General features: G+C 44.8%; 2 protein-coding genes, 7 non-coding genes and 1 pseudogene across 29 annotated transcripts in view; all 10 read left to right on the top strand.

The window, feature by feature from the left end:
• The window catches only part of LOC127944872 (uncharacterized), a 352,827-nt gene that overhangs the window by 229,619 nt on the left and 104,377 nt on the right, over window positions 1-18,831 (top strand). For 3 of the 21 annotated variants that reach the window (XM_052541244.1, XM_052541247.1, XM_052541234.1), the window contains exon 2: window positions 14,479-15,699. The exons of 3 other annotated variants lie outside the window; for them this stretch is intronic. In XM_052541244.1, the coding sequence (XP_052397204.1) occupies window positions 14,693-15,466 (774 nt within the window). In that variant the 5' untranslated portion in view covers window positions 14,479-14,692 and the 3' untranslated portion in view covers window positions 15,467-15,699. Of the gene's footprint in view, window positions 1-10,400; window positions 10,607-12,174; window positions 12,302-14,478; window positions 15,703-18,404; window positions 18,593-18,831 lie in introns of those variants that run through there. 15 more of the 21 variants (XM_052541226.1, XM_052541242.1, XM_052541229.1 and 12 more) reach the window with 12 other exon arrangements.
• LOC127944298 (uncharacterized) overlaps window positions 1-18,831 on the top strand; it is a 170,237-nt gene that overhangs the window by 81,024 nt on the left and 70,382 nt on the right. The gene's annotated exons all lie outside the window — the stretch shown is intronic.
• On the top strand, window positions 768-958 carry LOC127945458 (U2 spliceosomal RNA). The gene has a single exon (XR_008150790.1). It is a non-coding gene; the product is annotated as a U2 spliceosomal RNA (small nuclear RNA).
• LOC127945397 (U1 spliceosomal RNA) lies at window positions 1,333-1,496 on the top strand. The gene has a single exon (XR_008150732.1). It is a non-coding gene; the product is annotated as a U1 spliceosomal RNA (small nuclear RNA).
• LOC127945457 (U2 spliceosomal RNA) lies at window positions 3,392-3,582 on the top strand. The gene has a single exon (XR_008150789.1). It is a non-coding gene; the product is annotated as a U2 spliceosomal RNA (small nuclear RNA).
• LOC127945396 (U1 spliceosomal RNA) lies at window positions 3,957-4,120 on the top strand. Its single transcript, XR_008150731.1, has one exon. It is a non-coding gene; the product is annotated as a U1 spliceosomal RNA (small nuclear RNA).
• On the top strand, window positions 6,608-6,798 carry LOC127945456 (U2 spliceosomal RNA). The gene has a single exon (XR_008150788.1). It is a non-coding gene; the product is annotated as a U2 spliceosomal RNA (small nuclear RNA).
• On the top strand, window positions 7,175-7,338 carry LOC127945212 (U1 spliceosomal RNA). Its single transcript, XR_008150559.1, has one exon. It is a non-coding gene; the product is annotated as a U1 spliceosomal RNA (small nuclear RNA).
• LOC127945617 (uncharacterized) lies at window positions 16,001-16,175 on the top strand (annotated as a pseudogene).
• LOC127945211 (U1 spliceosomal RNA) lies at window positions 16,550-16,713 on the top strand. Its single transcript, XR_008150558.1, has one exon. It is a non-coding gene; the product is annotated as a U1 spliceosomal RNA (small nuclear RNA).

The raw sequence follows: 18,831 nt of genomic DNA, 5'->3' as shown, positions 1-18,831 counted from the left end.
ATTTCACTGATTTCTTTCCCAAATTGCACTGACTGTTCTGAGACATACGCCCTAATAATTTCCAGAATTTTAACAGAATTTTTTGTTTTTCCCAGTCCGCCCTTCCTGTAAATTAATGGCAAAAACATGCAGTTTCATTTAATACAAATAGGCCTACTGAAGCTTGCAGTGTTGTCAGCCTCTGCCGCCTCAATATAGGAGTACATGAGCACATAAACATCATTTCTAGAACTGCTCTGTGTCACGTCATGCATTTTACCTATCATATCATATACAAAGAGACAGCAGTTTAAAAAAACACCAATGTTTCAGGAGTTTATTATACAGGAATGACACATGCTTATTAGATAACTGTATTTGAGTTGATGTATATGTTTTTATTTATTATTATTTCATTTTCACAAATTTAGAAAAGTAATCTAAAAGTACTCAAAAGTAATTAGTTACATTACTTTAATAAAGTAATTGAAAAAGTTATACTACTATAACATTTTAAACAGGGTAACTTGTAATCTGTAACCTATTACATTTCCAAAGTAACCTTCCAAACACTGCTAAAAGGAGACGTCCAATAGACGTATTGCAGATGAGCAAACAGCCTTAAAACTACATCTTGCAGATGTAAATTCATATGTCAAATAGACGTCTCCTAGATGTATGTGTGCTATCAGGGTACCATCCCCCAGCGTTTTTAGGTCTCCCAAAACTTACCAAAGCCGAGATGGGCATCGCCGTGTCCGGCTTCCTCCCTGCTGCGTCTTAGCAGCATCGCTTCTCGGCCTTTTGGCTAAGATCAAGTGTAGTATCTGTTCTTATCAGTTTAATATCTGATACGTCCCCCATCCGGGGACTACATATTAAATGGATTTTTAGATCACGGAGCTGGAGCCGGGGCTTGCTCCGTCCACTCCATGCATCGGCCTGGTATTGCAGTGTCTCCAGGAACGGTGTGCTTTCCCTTTTTGGGGATTGCCATTTATTGTGTCGAATAGCAGAACAAGGAATGAGAGCTGCCATTGCAGATGCTGTGGTTTATTGCAAACTTTTTTCCTGATGTGTCCACCTGGGGTCTTGGACTCTTCCACTAACGATGCACCCACCTGAGGTCTTGAAGTCTTTCACAGACGAGGTGACGCATCGAATCAGGTGTGTTTGTTTAAAGAGAGTCATCTAAAACTGGCGTTGGGAAGCACCGGCCCATGAGCTTGGCAGTTTCCAGGCCAGTAACGGAAGGCACCCGTCCTTCCTTTCCCGGAGGGGGGGCGGAGGGCTAACCGTTGGTGAGGATGGTAGAGATGCAAATCAGACCTCTGGCTGACCGCCTGGGCCTTCATACTTACCTGGCCGGGGAGACACCATGATCAAGAAGGCGGTTCACCCAGGGCGAGGCTTGTCCATTGCACTCCGGCCATGCTGACCCCTGCGAATTCCCCAAATGCGGGAATCTCGACTGCATAATTTATGGTAGTGGGGGACTGCGTTCGCGCTCTCCCCTGAAATTGTTGGTGAAACAAAGCAGAAGAGGTTTTTACAGTTTTTTATTTATTTTCCTTTCAGAATGGGGAGTTCTGTCACATGCGAGATATGTGTTGTGCGCCTGTGAAACAAAGTCACTTGCGCTCTTGAAAAATCGGACCCTGGTGGGTAGTTTAGTTCGAACATAGCGCAGACCTTACTTTGAAAGTAGATTGGACTGACTGCAGCCTAGCTGTAACTGTCTCCATGTTGTTTGGTTGTCCTTTTTTTCGATTCGTATTAATTTTGTTGTCGCTTACAGCGACACCTAGTGGCCTGTCGCCGCGCCCTTTTTCACCTGGCCTCGGACTGAGCCCCTGCACAGGTGTGCCGATTTGGGTGAAGGGATCTCACTCCTTCCTGGAGTTATAGCCATTCGAGCCACCTCGGACACGCCACCTTAGCACGCTTTGAGGTCCCCTCGCCAAGGTGAATGGAAATTTCCTATTTTTTTGGATGATTATTGACACTCAGACTCCAGAGAAGCTTTCTGTGCTGATTTGGGTGGGACTGGGCCAAATACCTGGCGCCAGGTTGCAAAAGAAGGTTTTCGACAAAATCCAAAATACCCGAAAATTTCGTCAGAGCGACGGGCCAATCTGAGACCTGCGTCTCGTTCGGCTCGAGCCAAGGATTCCGGTGACATAAGGCACGTGGCTCTGCGACCAACCGTTTGGGAGTTACGAGCCATGCCGTACTTTCCGTCAGGCCGATCGGGACGAGGCCCGGTGACGTTGTAGACAGGGGAGGGTACTACCCAGATAGCACACTTACGTCTGCAAGATGTCTGTTAAAGAAATGTTGATCTGGAAAGCATCTGCCATCTACAAACGTCTGACATACGCCTTTCAGATGTCAGTTTTATATACCTTCTAAATCATAAACATCTAAAAGACATCTAATTGACATCTATCTGACATCTAAAAGGCAGTGTTGGGGAGTAACTAGTTACATGTAACAGCATTACGTAATTTAATTACAAAATGAATGTAACTGTAATTAGTTACAGTTACGAAGAAAAAATTAGTAATTAAATTAAAGTTACTTATGAAATTTTTAACGATTACAAAGGCAATTACATTTGAATATTTACACACATCCACATACAGATTTCACTGATTTCTTTCCCAAATTGCACTGACTGTTCTGAGACATACGCCCTAATAATTTCCAGAATTTTAACAGAATTTTTTGTTTTTCCCAGTCCGCCCTTCCTGTAAATTAATGGCAAAAACATGCAGTTTCATTTAATACAAATAGGCCTACTGAAGCTTGCAGTGTTGTCAGCCTCTGCCGCCTCAATATAGGAGTACATGAGCACATAAACATCATTTCTAGAACTGCTCTGTGTCACGTCATGCATTTTACCTATCATATCATATACAAAGAGACAGCAGTTTAAAAAAACACCAATGTTTCAGGAGTTTATTATACAGGAATGACACATGCTTATTAGATAACTGTATTTGAGTTGATGTATATGTTTTTATTTATTATTATTTCATTTTCACAAATTTAGAAAAGTAATCTAAAAGTACTCAAAAGTAATTAGTTACATTACTTTAATAAAGTAATTGAAAAAGTTATACTACTATAACATTTTAAACAGGGTAACTTGTAATCTGTAACCTATTACATTTCCAAAGTAACCTTCCAAACACTGCTAAAAGGAGACGTCCAATAGACGTATTGCAGATGAGCAAACAGCCTTAAAACTACATCTTGCAGATGTAAATTCATATGTCAAATAGACGTCTCCTAGATGTATGTGTGCTATCAGGGTACCATCCCCCAGCGTTTTTAGGTCTCCCAAAACTTACCAAAGCCGAGATGGGCATCGCCGTGTCCGGCTTCCTCCCTGCTGCGTCTTAGCAGCATCGCTTCTCGGCCTTTTGGCTAAGATCAAGTGTAGTATCTGTTCTTATCAGTTTAATATCTGATACGTCCCCCATCCGGGGACTACATATTAAATGGATTTTTAGATCACGGAGCTGGAGCCGGGGCTTGCTCCGTCCACTCCATGCATCGGCCTGGTATTGCAGTGTCTCCAGGAACGGTGTGCTTTCCCTTTTTGGGGATTGCCATTTATTGTGTCGAATAGCAGAACAAGGAATGAGAGCTGCCATTGCAGATGCTGTGGTTTATTGCAAACTTTTTTCCTGATGTGTCCACCTGGGGTCTTGGACTCTTCCACTAACGATGCACCCACCTGAGGTCTTGAAGTCTTTCACAGACGAGGTGACGCATCGAATCAGGTGTGTTTGTTTAAAGAGAGTCATCTAAAACTGGCGTTGGGAAGCACCGGCCCATGAGCTTGGCAGTTTCCAGGCCAGTAACGGAAGGCACCCGTCCTTCCTTTCCCGGAGGGGGGGCGGAGGGCTAACCGTTGGTGAGGATGGTAGAGATGCAAATCAGACCTCTGGCTGACCGCCTGGGCCTTCATACTTACCTGGCCGGGGAGACACCATGATCAAGAAGGCGGTTCACCCAGGGCGAGGCTTGTCCATTGCACTCCGGCCATGCTGACCCCTGCGAATTCCCCAAATGCGGGAATCTCGACTGCATAATTTATGGTAGTGGGGGACTGCGTTCGCGCTCTCCCCTGAAATTGTTGGTGAAACAAAGCAGAAGAGGTTTTTACAGTTTTTTATTTATTTTCCTTTCAGAATGGGGAGTTCTGTCACATGCGAGATATGTGTTGTGCGCCTGTGAAACAAAGTCACTTGCGCTCTTGAAAAATCGGACCCTGGTGGGTAGTTTAGTTCGAACATAGCGCAGACCTTACTTTGAAAGTAGATTGGACTGACTGCAGCCTAGCTGTAACTGTCTCCATGTTGTTTGGTTGTCCTTTTTTTCGATTCGTATTAATTTTGTTGTCGCTTACAGCGACACCTAGTGGCCTGTCGCCGCGCCCTTTTTCACCTGGCCTCGGACTGAGCCCCTGCACAGGTGTGCCGATTTGGGTGAAGGGATCTCACTCCTTCCTGGAGTTATAGCCATTCGAGCCACCTCGGACACGCCACCTTAGCACGCTTTGAGGTCCCCTCGCCAAGGTGAATGGAAATTTCCTATTTTTTTGGATGATTATTGACAGTCAGACTCCAGAGAAGCTTTCTGTGCTGATTTGGGTGGGACTGGGCCAAATACCTGGCGCCAGGTTGCAAAAGAAGGTTTTCGACAAAATCCAAAATACCCGAAAATTTCGTCAGAGCGACGGGCCAATCTGAGACCTGCGTCTCGTTCGGCTCGAGCCAAGGATTCCGGTGACATAAGGCACGTGGCTCTGCGACCAACCGTTTGGGAGTTACGAGCGATGCCGTACTTTCCGTCGCTGCAGTTCCACCGTCAGGCCGATCGGGACAAGGCCCGGTGACGTTGCAGACAGGGGAGGGTACTACCATCCCGCAGTGTTGCAGGTGTTTTCATCTTTGTTTGATTGTCCATTTACATTACATTTTCCCTATTTTTCAGCTTACGGCGCCACCTAGTGGCCTGTCGCCGCGTCCCTTTTCACCTGGCCTCGGACTGAGCCCCTGCACAGGTGTGCCGATTTGGGTGAAGGGATCTCACTCCTTCCTGGAGTTATAGCCATTCGAGCCACCTCGGACACGCCACCTTAGCACGTTTTGAGGTCCCCTCGCCAAGGTGAATGGAAATTTCCTCTATTTTTGGATGATTATTGACACTCAGACTCCAGAGAAGCTTTCTGTGCTTATTTGGGTGGGACTGGGCCAAATACCTGGCGCCAGGTTGCAAAAGAAGGTTTTCGACAAAATCCAAAATACCCGAAAATTTCGTCAGAGCGACGGGCCAATCTGAGACCTGCGTCTCGTTCGGCTCGAGCCAAGGATTCCGGTGACATAAGGCACGTGGCTCTGCGACCAACCGTTTGGGAGTTACGAGCCATGCCGTACTTTCCGTCAGGCCGATCGGGACGAGGCCCGGTGACGTTGTAGACAGGGGAGGGTACTACCCAGATAGCACACTTACGTCTGCAAGATGTCTGTTAAAGAACTGTTGATCTGGAAAGCATCTGCCATCTACAAACGTCTGACATACGCCTTTCAGATGTCAGTTTTATATACCTTCTAAATCATAAACATCTAAAAGACATCTAATTGACATCTATCTGACATCTAAAAGGCAGTGTTGGGGAGTAACTAGTTACATGTTACAGCATTACGTAATTTAATTACAAAATGAATGTAACTGTAATTAGTTACAGTTACGAAGAAAAAATTAGTAATTAAATTAAAGTTACTTATGAAATTTTTAACGATTACAAAGGCAATTACATTTGAATATTTACACACATCCACATACAGATTTCACTGATTTCTTTCCCAAATTGCACTGACTGTTCTGAGACATACGCCCTAATAATTTCCAGAATTTTAACAGAATTTTTTGTTTTTCCCAGTCCGCCCTTCCTGTAAATTAATGGCAAAAACATGCAGTTTCATTTAATACAAATAGGCCTACTGAAGCTTGCAGTGTTGTCAGCCTCTGCCGCCTCAATATAGGAGTACATGAGCACATAAACATCATTTCTAGAACTGCTCTGTGTCACGTCATGCATTTTACCTATCATATCATATACAAAGAGACAACAGTTTAAAAAAACACCAATGTTTCAGGAGTTTATTATACAGGAATGACACATGCTTATTAGATAACTGTATTTGAGTTGATGTATATGTTTTTATTTATTATTATTTAATTTTCACAAATTTAGAAAAGTAATCTAAAAGTACTCAAAAGTAATTAGTTACATTACTTTAATAAAGTAATTGAAAAAGTTATACTACTATAACATTTTAAACAGGGTAACTTGTAATCTGTAACCTATTACATTTCCAAAGTAACCTTCCAAACACTGCTAAAAGGAGACGTCCAATAGACGTATTGCAGATGAGCAAACAGCCTTAAAACTACATCTTGCAGATGTAAATTCATATGTCAAATAGACGTCTCCTAGATGTATGTGTGCTATCAGGGTACCATCCCCCAGCGTTTTTAGGTCTCCCAAAACTTACCAAAGCCGAGATGGGCATCGCCGTGTCCGGCTTCCTCCCTGCTGCGTCTTAGCAGCATCGCTTCTCGGCCTTTTGGCTAAGATCAAGTGTAGTATCTGTTCTTATCAGTTTAATATCTGATACGTCCCCCATCCGGGGACTACATATTAAATGGATTTTTAGATCACGGAGCTGGAGCCGGGGCTTGCTCCGTCCACTCCATGCATCGGCCTGGTATTGCAGTGTCTCCAGGAACGGTGTGCTTTCCCTTTTTGGGGATTGCCATTTATTGTGTCGAATAGCAGAACAAGGAATGAGAGCTGCCATTGCAGATGCTGTGGTTTATTGCAAACTTTTTTCCTGATGTGTCCACCTGGGGTCTTGGACTCTTCCACTAACGATGCACCCACCTGAGGTCTTGAAGTCTTTCACAGACGAGGTGACGCATCGAATCAGGTGTGTTTGTTTAAAGAGAGTCATCTAAAACTGGTGTTGGGAAGCACCGGCCCATGAGCTTGGCAGTTTCCAGGCCAGTAACGGAAGGCACCCGTCCTTCCTTTCCTGGAGGGGGGGCGGAGGGGGCTAACCGTTGGTGAGGATGGTAGAGATGCAAATCACACCTCTGGCTGACCGCCTGGGCCTACATACTTACCTGGCAGGGGAGACACCATGATCAAGAAGGCGGTTCACCCAGGGCGAGGCTTGTCCATTGCACTCCGGCCATGCTGACCCCTGCGAATTCCCCAAATGCGGGAATCTCGACTGCATAATTTATGGTAGTGGGGGACTGCGTTCGCGCTCTCCCCTGAAATTGTTGGTGAAACAAAGCAGAAGAGGTTTTTACAGTTTTTTATTTATTTTCCTTTCAGAATGGGGAGTTCTGTCACATGCGAGATATGTGTTGTGCGCCTGTGAAACAAAGTCACTTGCGCTCTTGAAAAATCGGACCCTGGTGGGTAGTTTAGTTCGAACATAGCGCAGACCTTACTTTGAAAGTAGATTGGACTGACTGCAGCCTAGCTGTAACTGTCTCCATGTTGTTTGGTTGTCCTTTTTTTCGATTCGTATTAATTTTGTTGTCGCTTACAGCGACACCTAGTGGCCTGTCGCCGCGCCCTTTTTCGCCTGGCCTCGGACTGAGCCCCTGCACAGGTGTGCCGATTTGGGTGAAGGGATCTCACTCCTTCCTGGAGTTATAGCCATTCGAGCCACCTCGGACACGCCACCTTAGCACGCTTTGAGGTCCCCTCGCCAAGGTGAATGGAAATTTCCTATTTTTTTGGATGATTATTGACAGTCAGACTCCAGAGAAGCTTTCTGTGCTGATTTGGGTGGGACTGGGCCAAATACCTGGCGCCAGGTTGCAAAAGAAGGTTTTCGACAAAATCCAAAATACCCGAAAATTTCGTCAGAGCGACGGGCCAATCTGAGACCTGCGTCTCGTTCGGCTCGAGCCAAGGATTCCGGTGACATGAGGCACGTGGCTCTGCGACCAACCGTTTGGGAGTTACGAGCGATGCCGTACTTTCCGTCGCTGCAGTTCCACCGTCAGGCCGATCGGGACAAGGCCCGGTGACGTTGCAGACAGGGGAGGGTACTACCATCCCGCAGTGTTGCAGGTGTTTTCATCTTTGTTTGATTGTCCATTTACATTACATTTTCCCTATTTTTCAGCTTACGGCGCCACCTAGTGGCCTGTCGCCGCGTCCCTTTTCGCCTGGCCTCGGACTGAGCCCCTGCACAGGTGTGCCGATTTGGGTGAAGGGATCTCACTCCTTCCTGGAGTTATAGCCATTCGAGCCACCTCGGACACGCCACCTTAGCACGTTTTGAGGTCCCCTCGCCAAGGTGAATGGAAATTTCCTCTATTTTTGGATGATTATTGACACTCAGACTCCAGAGAAGCTTTCTGTGCTGATTTGGGTGGGACTGGGCCAAATACCTGGCGCCAGGTTGCAAAAGAAGGTTTTCGACAAAATCCAAAATACCCGAAAATTTCGTCAGAGCGACGGGCCAATCTGAGACCTGCGTCTCGTTCGGCTCGAGCCAAGGATTCCGGTGACATAAGGCACGTGGCTCTGCGACCAACCGTTTGGGAGTTACGAGCGATGCCGTACTTTCCGTCGCTGCAGTTCCACCGTCAGGCCGATCGGGACAAGGCCCGGTGACGTTGCAGACAGGGGAGGGTACTACCATCCCGCAGTGTTGCAGGTGTTTTCATCTTTGTTTGATTGTCCATTTACATTACATTTTCCCTATTTTTCAGCTTACGGCGCCACCTAGTGGCCTGTCGCCGCGTCCCTTTTCACCTGGCCTCGGACTGAGCCCCTGCACAGGTGTGCCGATTTGGGTGAAGGGATCTCACTCCTTCCTGGAGTTATAGCCATTCGAGCCACCTCGGACACGCCACCTTAGCACGTTTTGAGGTCCCCTCGCCAAGGTGAATGGAAATTTCCTCTATTTTTGGATGATTATTGACACTCAGACTCCAGAGAAGCTTTCTGTGCTGATTTGGGTGGGACTGGGCCAAATACCTGGCGCCAGGTTGCAAAAGAAGGTTTTCGACAAAATCCAAAATACCCGAAAATTTCGTCAGAGCGACGGGCCAATCTGAGACCTGCGTCTCGTTCGGCTCGAGCCAAGGATTCCGGTGACATAAGGCACGTGGCTCTGCGACCAACCGTTTGGGAGTTACGAGCCATGCCGTACTTTCCGTCAGGCCGATCGGGACGAGGCCCGGTGACGTTGTAGACAGGGGAGGGTACTACCCAGATAGCACACTTACGTCTGCAAGATGTCTGTTAAAGAAATGTTGATCTGGAAAGCATCTGCCATCTACAAACGTCTGACATACGCCTTTCAGATGTCAGTTTTATATACCTTCTAAATCATAAACATCTAAAAGACATCTAATTGACATCTATCTGACATCTAAAAGGCAGTGTTGGGGAGTAACTAGTTACATGTAACAGCATTACGTAATTTAATTACAAAATGAATGTAACTGTAATTAGTTACAGTTACGAAGAAAAAATTAGTAATTAAATTAAAGTTACTTATGAAATTTTTAACGATTACAAAGGCAATTACATTTGAATATTTACACACATCCACATACAGATTTCACTGATTTCTTTCCCAAATTGCACTGACTGTTCTGAGACATACGCCCTAATAATTTCCAGAATTTTAACAGAATTTTTTGTTTTTCCCAGTCCGCCCTTCCTGTAAATTAATGGCAAAAACATGCAGTTTCATTTAATACAAATAGGCCTACTGAAGCTTGCAGTGTTGTCAGCCTCTGCCGCCTCAATATAGGAGTACATGAGCACATAAACATCATTTCTAGAACTGCTCTGTGTCACGTCATGCATTTTACCTATCATATCATATACAAAGAGACAGCAGTTTAAAAAAACACCAATGTTTCAGGAGTTTATTATACAGGAATGACACATGCTTATTAGATAACTGTATTTGAGTTGATGTATATGTTTTTATTTATTATTATTTCATTTTCACAAATTTAGAAAAGTAATCTAAAAGTACTCAAAAGTAATTAGTTACATTACTTTAATAAAGTAATTGAAAAAGTTATACTACTATAACATTTTAAACAGGGTAACTTGTAATCTGTAACCTATTACATTTCCAAAGTAACCTTCCAAACACTGCTAAAAGGAGACGTCCAATAGACGTATTGCAGATGAGCAAACAGCCTTAAAACTACATCTTGCAGATGTAAATTCATATGTCAAATAGACGTCTCCTAGATGTATGTGTGCTATCAGGGTACCATCCCCCAGCGTTTTTAGGTCTCCCAAAACTTACCAAAGCCGAGATGGGCATCGCCGTGTCCGGCTTCCTCCCTGCTGCGTCTTAGCAGCATCGCTTCTCGGCCTTTTGGCTAAGATCACGTGGTCTGGTCGGACGGTTGAGACAGCGATCGCCTCTAGGTGGACCTTTAGGCTCGTGTGTGGCTTGTGGCACGAGTCCTCTATCCTCCAAGAGGTAAATTGACAAGCGGCTTTTAATTGGAGACGACTCGCTTTGCGGAGAATCAACTTGTTTTTAAGGTAAGAAGGTTTTATCTAATTTATTTAGTTAAATTTATTGTTTGTTTTAGCCGCTGCGTGCTGGTGGTGCCTCCACCATGTCGGCTGCTCGTGCCGGCATGCGGAGGCACCACAGCGTACGTTTTATATTCAAGGAGGTCGATGGAAAGCTTCTGGGTATGTCCCGCATGGACTTTTCCAGAAAGCTTGTTCAAAAGACCTTACATTTTAAGCCTGAAGACCTGAATTGTTTGATGACTCTGCCTCTGAACAAAGGTTTTGATTTGAGTTTTAAGACTGCTTCCCTGCTAAGTGAGTTTTGGCAAAGGTTTGAATCTGTTAAATCCCAGTTCTCTATGTTTATGGTGGAGAAACTTTCTGACAACACACTTAAAACTGTGATTGTCAGAATGTTCAATGAAACTGTGACTGGTGAAGATATATGTGTGTGGCTGGGTAGATTTTGCACTGTTCGAGGCCAGCCAGTCAAGGTGCTAGATGAAGATGGTATCTGGACATGCTCCTGGCGAATCCCCATTAAACAATGGGAGGACGCTGGGGGCTACCAGGGCCTGAAACATCTGCCCTCCATGATTGTGCTTGGAGAGAACAGAGGCTACATTCATTACCAGGGTATGCCTAAGTTATGTCGGGAATGTGGGAAATTTGGTCACTTAGCCGATGTATGCCAAGAATTAGTTTGTGGGAAGTGCAAAGAAATTGGTCACGGGTTTGAACAGTGTACCAATGGCAGGCGGTGCAATCTTTGTGGAGATTCAAACCACCTCTACAGAGATTGCCCTAAAAGTTTTGCCAACAAGCTCAAAATGGCCGCCCCACATTGGCACCAAACAAACGAAGAAAGGAAAGAGGAGGCGGTCCCTGAGGTTTTGGCGGGAATTTCAAATTCCCAGCCAGCCTCAGGGATTGGGCAGGAAGGAGGAAGTGGGGCGGCCATAGGGGCGGAGTCAGATATTGAAATGGAAAAAGGCACGGAAGGAGAAGTGACTGAGGGAGAAACAAGCTCCTCCATACAAACGGTGTCAGAGTTGGTACAGGAATCCAGTGGGAGTGAATTTGAGTGTTCACTCCCAAATGCTCAAGTGCAAAAAAGACCTGCGGGATCTCCTCTGGTGGAAACCGAGGAGAAAAAAGCTAGGGCAGCACAGCGGCTTGATAGTTCCGATTTGGAAGATCAAGAACGCATGTGGCCCCTAGAGTCCCCAAATGAGGTATCCTTTTTGCACATCAAGCTAAGAACATCGTCGCCTAGGGAGTTACAAGAGGATTTCTCTGTAGCACCCGAGGCGTCGAGCACCTGCTCTCCAGGACCCAGTTCATCTGTGAGAAATGAAGGGCAGGTGAAACAAGATAAAACATGATTTTAAGTATATTTTTGTAGTCTTTTTGTCTTCTGTTTAAATGTCTCATACTGTTTTAACCATACTGCTCATGGCCCTCACTATCTCTACCATTAATGTAAGAAGTGTGAGGTCCACCTTACGAGCACAGAGCATTTTATCCTTTTTAAAGTGTTTTAAGTCAGACTTGTTTTTACTGCAAGAGTGTGCTCTGCCCTTTTTAAATAGTTACAGAAAGTTGGAGGAGATGTGGACCATGGGGCCCTCAATATGGAGTGGCTCCAACTTCAACAAAAATGACGGTGTCGCTATTTTAATCAACAATTCAAACATCACGGTGAAGGATAGCACTGTGGTGAGGGAAGGGCGGGCTCTTTTAGCAAACCTGACTTTTTTAGGGAGGGATTTTAAGGTTCTTAATGTGTATGGTTTTACAGAAAAAAATGACAGATATGAGCTTTTAGAAGACCTGCAGCCCCACATGTTAGGCAGGGCTCCCCTAATAGTAGCAGGGGATTTTAACTGTGTTTTATCCAAAACAGATAGGAAGAGAGTAGGAGAAGATTTTAAGGTCGATAAGACATCGGTTTTATTGCAAAATTTAGTCAAGGATTTTAAGTTAGTTGACTGTTTTAAACAACTGCATCAAAGAGAGGAGGGCTTCACCTGGTTCAGTGGTGATGGCACCAGAGCCTCTCGAATTGACTATGTTTTTACAAGGGACTGCCCGCCAACCGATGCAACATTGACCCCTCCCTTTTTTTCTGATCACATGATACTGTCTTGCACCCTTTCACTTTCCATGGGTGTGACGGTAGGAGGAGGGCTGTGGAAGCTGAACTGTTCCCTATTAGAGGATGAAGAAGTGGTTAGAGAGTATAGGGAGCAGTTCAGCCAATGGCAGACCCTCCAAGACTTTTATGATACACGTGCACAGTGGTGGGAAGTGGTTAAGGACCGGACAAGACAGTTTTTTAGAAATATAGGGAAAAGGAAAAAGAACAGGGAAAGAAGACACATGATGGGGCTGCAAAAAAGACTGCAGAGATATTTTAACCTTTTAAACAGTGGATTGGATTTTACAGAAGAGATAAAAGAAGTCAAGAAAGAAATGTCAGTTTTATTCGAAGTTCAGAGTAGGGGTGTTATTTTAAGATGTAAAGAAAGAGAAATAGAAGAAGGGGAGAAATGCACAAGATACTTTTTTAAAAAAATTATTACACGGGGTGGGTCAATCTCTGCTTTGAAGACTTTTACCGGGAGGGAAGCAAGCGGCACAAAAGAGATTTTAAATGAAACTGAAAACTTTTATAAAAATTTATATAGTGCAAAAGAGGCTCATAATGGGGTTTTAGAGGAAGTTTTAACCTTTTTAAATAAAAAGGTAAAGAGCCCAGATGTGCTTTTATCCCAGGATGTTACAGTTTTAGAAATTCAGAAAGCTTTAAAACATTTTAAAAAAGGGAAGTCCCCTGGCATGGACGGACTTCCCTTTGAATTTTATCTGACTTTCTGGGACATTTTAGCACACGAACTGTTGACCGTTTTTAAAGAATTTGAGACTCTTGACAGACTTCCTGACAGCTTTAGAGTAGGGATAGTTTCATTATTACATAAGAAAGGAGACAAGACTGACTTGAAAAACTGGCGACCAATCACGCTTTTAAATTTTGATTGTAAACTTTTTAGTAAGATTTTAGCAACACGCATGTCGACTGTTTTAGAGGACGTGATCCACCCGGATCAAGCTTGTGCTGTGCCCGGAAGAAAGATAACAGACAACCTAGTGCTGATTAGAGACGCCATCTGTTACGCGAGAGACAGAAATATTCGGCTTGTAGTCCTAAATTTAGATTTTGAAAAAGCATTTGATCGAGTCTCGCACCAGTACCTCTTCCAGGTTCTGGAGAAAATGGGGCTTCCAAAGAGGTTTATAGCCTGGGTGGGACTGCTGTACAAGGGAATAGTCAGCAAAATTCTAATAAATGGGCATCTTTCCAAAGCTGTGGACATACACAGTGGTGTCCGTCAGGGATGTCCTTTATCTCCTCTTCTGTATGTGGCTTGCATCGAGCCACTGGCACAGATCTTGAGAAGGGACAAATGGATCAAAGGACTGGACGTTCCTGGGACGGGGGGACTGACGGCGACCTGTGTCTTATATATGGATGACGTAACTCTTTTAGCCACAGACGTTTTATCAATACGAAGAGCACTGGACTTGACTGACTGGTACGGTCGGGCCTCGGGCGCCAAACTCAATAGAAACAAGTCCGAGGCCCAGCTCTTCGGGCCGTGGGGAGACGTGGACACAGGAGGACTTGATTTGGTTTTTAAAGACAACGATTTTAAGATTTTAGGCGTTAAATTTGATAAAGACGGGGGTGGACGGGAAAACTGGACTGACTTGTTAGGGAAAGTTAGGAAAAGACTGGGGTTTTGGGGACTAAGACAGATGACGATGGAAGGCAAGGTTTTAATTTTTAAATCTGTGATTTTACCTCTGATTTTACTTGTCTGTTCTGTTTTTAGCCCCCCTCGGTGGTTCCTGGGGAAACTGGAGAGGGCGGTGTTTTACTTCCTGTGGGGGTCCAAGTGGGAGCGCCTGAAGAGGGAGACCATCAAGAAAAGGCCGGAGAACGGTGGAAAAGGCCTCCCAGACCCCCACCTGTTTTTAGGCAGCCGCTTCACCGCCCTGCACATTAGTTATGCCACGACCCCATCCAAAGAAAACAAGACGGCTGCAATGGCGCGATTCTGGATGGGGTCTTACCTACGAACACTGAAAATTTTACCAGTGGACTTGAAAACCCCAGTGTCTTTTAACTTGCCCAAAGAGTACAGTTTTATAAAAAAGTTTTTAAAGAAATACCTTTTAGAGAGTGAAGATGTCACCATTTTAACTCAACACAAGTCTCTCATCTCTGTTGTGCAGGACCGGGAACCGGTGAGTCCAGTTCCGGGCCTCACACCAAGTGAGGCCAAACAGGTTTGGCGGAACGCGGCTCACCCCGCTCTCCAGAACAGGCACAAGGACTTATCGTGGATGGTGGCTCATGAGATCCTCCCGGTCAGGGCGGTTATGCACTCCAGAGGCATGGCCAAAAACCCCATCTGCCCGCGGTCCGGCTGCAATTCCCCGGAGACCGTCCACCACCTGCTCTGGGAGTGCAGCACTGCGCGGGACCTGTGGGCCAAGACCGGCCCCCTGTATTTCCCGTGCCTACCAGCGGGTGGGGCCCAGTTCGGGTACCAGCTCGCCATCCTTGGGGTGGGCCGGGGCTTGAAGGACTTGACGGCACAGAAATTTACCTCGCTCTGGCTCACCCTCAACGTCATCAAGGATGCCATCTGGGCCACCAGAAACCTGCTGGTGGGGAAGCGCGTTACGGTAACCCTCCATGCATGCGAGCTAAAGGTAACATCAATGCTGCAGGGGTACCGGACGACGATATTCGGACGGGGGGGCCGGGGTCGCACGGAGAGGGTCCCGGCAGGCACCGACCCTGGCCGCCCGTAGATGCACCCTCACCACTCTGGCTACGGGAACAGCGGGCCAGCGGGCCGGAGGAGAGGGGATCTCCGCTGAGTCCATAAAGTAGCATCTCATGTCCCTGTTCTGGAGAGTGGGGTGATGACCCACTTGATAAGGACTCACCCCCGGTCTTGCACAACAGATGATTTTTAATTGGTGTTTTTTATTGTTTTATCATGAAATAGGTTTTATTAACATATATATATATATATATATATATATATATATATATATATATATATATATATATATATATATACGAGGCTTGTTTGCTTTTTTTTAAATTTGTATTTTACTTTTAGAACTGACCGCACCTTTTAAACACACCTCAATAATGGACTTTTAAAAACAAGCAAAACACTGTGGTTTTAATCAAATGCTTTTTAACAATGATTGTTTCTTTCATTTTACCATGTGTATTTATTATATATTATATTGCTTGTTTTAATGTGTGATTAAAAAGAAAATGGTGTGTGAAAAAGAAAAAATGCAAATGGAAAAAATGTAAATGGTGACAATAAAACTTTTTAGAAAGAAAAAATCTGTTCTTATCAGTTTAATATCTGATACGTCCCCCATCCGGGGACTACATATTAAATGGATTTTTAGATCACGGAGCTGGAGCCGGGGCTTGCTCCGTCCACTCCATGCATCGGCCTGGTATTGCAGTGTCTCCAGGAACGGTGTGCTTTCCCTTTTTGGGGATTGCCATTTATTGTGTCGAATAGCAGAACAAGGAATGAGAGCTGCCATTGCAGATGCTGTGGTTTATTGCAAACTTTTTTCCTGATGTGTCCACCTGGGGTCTTGGACTCTTCCACTAACGATGCACCCACCTGAGGTCTTGAAGTCTTTCACAGACGAGGTGACGCATCGAATCAGGTGTGTTTGTTTAAAGAGAGTCATCTAAAACTGGCGTTGGGAAGCACCGGCCCATGAGCTTGGCAGTTTCCAGGCCAGTAACGGAAGGCACCCGTCCTTCCTTTCCCGGAGGGGGGGCGGAGGGCTAACCGTTGGTGAGGATGGTAGAGATGCAAATCAGACCTCTGGCTGACCGCCTGGGCTTTCATACTTACCTGGCAGGGGAGACACCATGATCAAGAAGGCGGTTCACCCAGGGCGAGGCTTGTCCATTGCACTCCGGCCATGCTGACCCCTGCGAATTCCCCAAATGCGGGAATCTCGACTGCATAATTTATGGTAGTGGGGGACTGCGTTCGCGCTCTCCCCTGAAATTGTTGGTGAAACAAAGCAGAAGAGGTTTTTACAGTTTTTTATTTATTTTCCTTTCAGAATGGGGAGTTCTGTCACATGCGAGATATGTGTTGTGCGCCTGTGAAACAAAGTCACTTGCGCTCTTGAAAAATCGGACCCTGGTGGGTAGTTTAGTTCGAACATAGCGCAGACCTTACTTTGAAAGTAGATTGGACTGACTGCAGCCTAGCTGTAACTGTCTCCATGTTGTTTGGTTGTCCTTTTTTTCGATTCGTATTAATTTTGTTGTCGCTTACAGCGACACCTAGTGGCCTGTCGCCGCGCCCTTTTTCACCTGGCCTCGGACTGAGCCCCTGCACAGGTGTGCCGATTTGGGTGAAGGGATCTCACTCCTTCCTGGAGTTATAGCCATTCGAGCCACCTCGGACACGCCACCTTAGCACGCTTTGAGGTCCCCTCGCCAAGGTGAATGGAAATTTCCTATTTTTTTGGATGATTATTGACAGTCAGACTCCAGAGAAGCTTTCTGTGCTGATTTGGGTGGGACTGGTGAGGCCCGGTGACGTTGTAGACAGGGGAGGGTACTACCCAGATAGCACACTTACGTCTGCAAGATGTCTGTTAAAGAAATGTTGATCTGGAAAGCATCTGCCATCTACAAACGTCTGACATACGCCTTTCAGATGTCAGTTTTATATACCTTCTAAATCATAAACATCTAAAAGACATCTAATTGACATCTATCTGACATCTAAAAGGCAGTGTTGGGGAGTAACTAGTTACATGTAACAGCATTACGTAATTTAATTACAAAATGAATGTAACTGTAATTAGTTACAGTTACGAAGAAAAAATTAGTAATTAAATTAAAGTTACTTATGAAATTTTTAACGATTACAAAGGCAATTACATTTGAATATTTACACACATCCACATACAGATTTCACTGATTTCTTTCCCAAATTGCACTGACTGTTCTGAGACATACGCCCTAATAATTTCCAGAATTTTAACAGAATTTTTTGTTTTTCCCAGTCCGCCCTTCCTGTAAATTAATGGCAAAAACATGCAGTTTCATTTAATACAAATAGGCCTACTGAAGCTTGCAGTGTTGTCAGCCTCTGCCGCCTCAATATAGGAGTACATGAGCACATAAACATCATTTCTAGAACTGCTCTGTGTCACGTCATGCATTTTACCTATCATATCATATACAAAGAGACAGCAGTTTAAAAAAACACCAATGTTTCAGGAGTTTATTATACAGGAATGACACATGCTTATTAGATAACTGTATTTGAGTTGATGTATATGTTTTTATTTATTATTATTTCATTTTCACAAATTTAGAAAAGTAATCTAAAAGTACTCAAAAGTAATTAGTTACATTACTTTAATAAAGTAATTGAAAAAGTTATACTACTATAACATTTTAAACAGGGTAACTTGTAATCTGTAACCTATTACATTTCCAAAGTAACCTTCCAAACACTGCTAAAAGGAGACGTCCAATAGACGTATTGCAGATGAGCAAACAGCCTTAAAACTACATCTTGCAGATGTAAATTCATATGTCAAATAGACGTCTCCTAGATGTATGTGTGCTATCAGGGTACCATCCCCCAGCGTTTTTAGGTCTCCCAAAACTTACCAAAGCCGAGATGGGCATCGCCGTGTCCGGCTTCCTCCCTGCTGCGTCTTAGCAGGATCGCTTCTCGGCCTTTTGGCTAAGATCACGTGGTCTGGTCGGACGGTTGAGACAGCGATCGCCTCTAGGTGGACCTTTAGGCTCGTGTGTGGCTTGTGGCACGAGTCCTCTATCCTCCAAGAGGTAAATTGACAAGCGGCTTTTAATTGGAGACGACTCGCTTTGCGGAGAATCAACTTGTTTTTAAGGTAAGAAGGTTTTATCTAATTTATTTAGTTAATTTATTGTTTGTTTTAGCCGCTGCGTGCTGGTGGTGCCTCCACCATGTCGGCTGCTCGTGCCGGCATGCGGAGGCACCACAGCGTGCGTTTTATATTCAAGGAGGTCAATGGAAAGCTTCTGGGTATGTCCCGCATGGACTTTTCCAGAAAGCTTGTTCAAAAGACCTTACATTTTAAGCCTGAAGACCTGAATTGTTTGATGACTC

This window comes from Carassius gibelio, chromosome A23 (assembly GCF_023724105.1).
Source record: "Carassius gibelio isolate Cgi1373 ecotype wild population from Czech Republic chromosome A23, carGib1.2-hapl.c, whole genome shotgun sequence".
Lineage (NCBI taxonomy): Eukaryota > Metazoa > Chordata > Actinopteri > Cypriniformes > Cyprinidae > Carassius > Carassius gibelio.
The sequence above is the reverse complement of the archived record's forward strand: the minus strand, read 5'-3'. Positions and strand labels throughout refer to the sequence as shown.